This window comes from Phalaenopsis equestris, unplaced genomic scaffold (genome assembly GCF_001263595.1).
Source record: "Phalaenopsis equestris unplaced genomic scaffold, ASM126359v1 Scaffold000002, whole genome shotgun sequence".
Lineage (NCBI taxonomy): Eukaryota > Viridiplantae > Streptophyta > Magnoliopsida > Asparagales > Orchidaceae > Phalaenopsis > Phalaenopsis equestris.
Window position 1 is genome coordinate 76,210,519 of NW_018164444.1, and position 1,277 is coordinate 76,211,795.

At 45.4% G+C, this 1,277-nt stretch overlaps 1 protein-coding gene across 1 annotated transcript; it reads left to right on the forward strand.

The window, feature by feature from the left end:
* The first annotated feature begins 754 nt into the window (after positions 1-754).
* LOC110020276 lies at positions 755-1,144 on the forward strand. The gene has a single exon (XM_020718326.1). It carries the CDS (start codon positions 755-757, stop codon positions 1,142-1,144), a length of 390 nt encoding a protein of 129 aa, XP_020573985.1.
* The last annotated feature ends 133 nt before the right edge of the window (positions 1,145-1,277 follow it).

Genomic DNA, 1,277 nt, shown 5'->3' on the forward strand with positions numbered 1-1,277 from the left:
AATGAATATCAAAGAAACTCCAACTTCTCACCATGAAGAATCCGCTCAAGAATGTGTTGCAAAGAAAATCCATTTTTTTCCCACAAGGAATCACATAGGAATGCACAACGGGGAGACTACAATTTTTCTTCATAAATGAATTCCTCCCAGAATGAATAGTATGGAGACTCTAATTTTTTTTTTCTAAATGAAGAATCTCATCTTAAATGCTCGATGAGGAGACTCTTAACTTTTCTCCCCAAAGAACGCCCTCCCAAATGCACAAGGAGGAAACTCTAATTTTTCTTCGCGACGAATCCCTTCCAGAATGTGCCGCAAGGAAACTCTAATTTATATTCATGAAGAATTCCCTCTAGAGTGAGGTGCAGGGAAACTCCAACATCTCTCTAATAAGAATTAATTCCAGAATACATGGTGGTGAAACTCCAAATTTTCTCCACAAAGAATCCCCCCTTCCCCCAGATGCGCAACTGGAAAACTTCAATACTTTTTTTTTCTTTTTATCCTATTTATAGGCTAAAATGACTAGAAAAAGAAAAGAAACCTAAAAACTATCTAATTCTGTTTTGGCCTATGGATTGTTGTTGTGGTTGTTTGCAGTCCATCAGATCGCTTCCTTCTCTCGCTGTTTGATCATGCTTACAGTGGATCGCGGACATGGTTGCCCACTATCCAAATTCCTAACTGTCGTGGTCGCATGCTATCTACTAGATCAATTCCATGTCATACCATCTGAAAGAAGCCATCGACTAACATGTCGGGCTCCACCTCTGCTGACCTCTACCTGCAGCTACATGCAATCGCTGCCTCTGGCCACTGTCATTGTTATCTCCTACCACCGCCTTTGATCACTGACCACCGTCTTCCATGGCCTCCATCAGTCACCGCCGCCATCACCCAACCACTACCACCAGTGACCTCCTCGTTGATCGTCGCCACCATCACCATCAGCGACCACTGCCATAGCTTTCACCTCCTACCACCACCTTTGATCATTGACCACCGTCTTCTATGGCCTCCTCCAACGGTCACCGCCATCATCATCATTGCCAACCACTGCCACCAATGGCCTCCTCTTCGATCATCACCGCCATCACCATCTGCAGCCACCGCCATAACTTTCACCTCCTACCACCACCTTTGATCATTGACCACCATCTTCTATGACCTCCTCCACCGATCTCCACCGCCATCACCACTGCCATCCACTGCCACCAGTGCCCTCCTCTTTGATCATCGTCGCCATCACCAACAACAGCCACATATATGCTAACTTT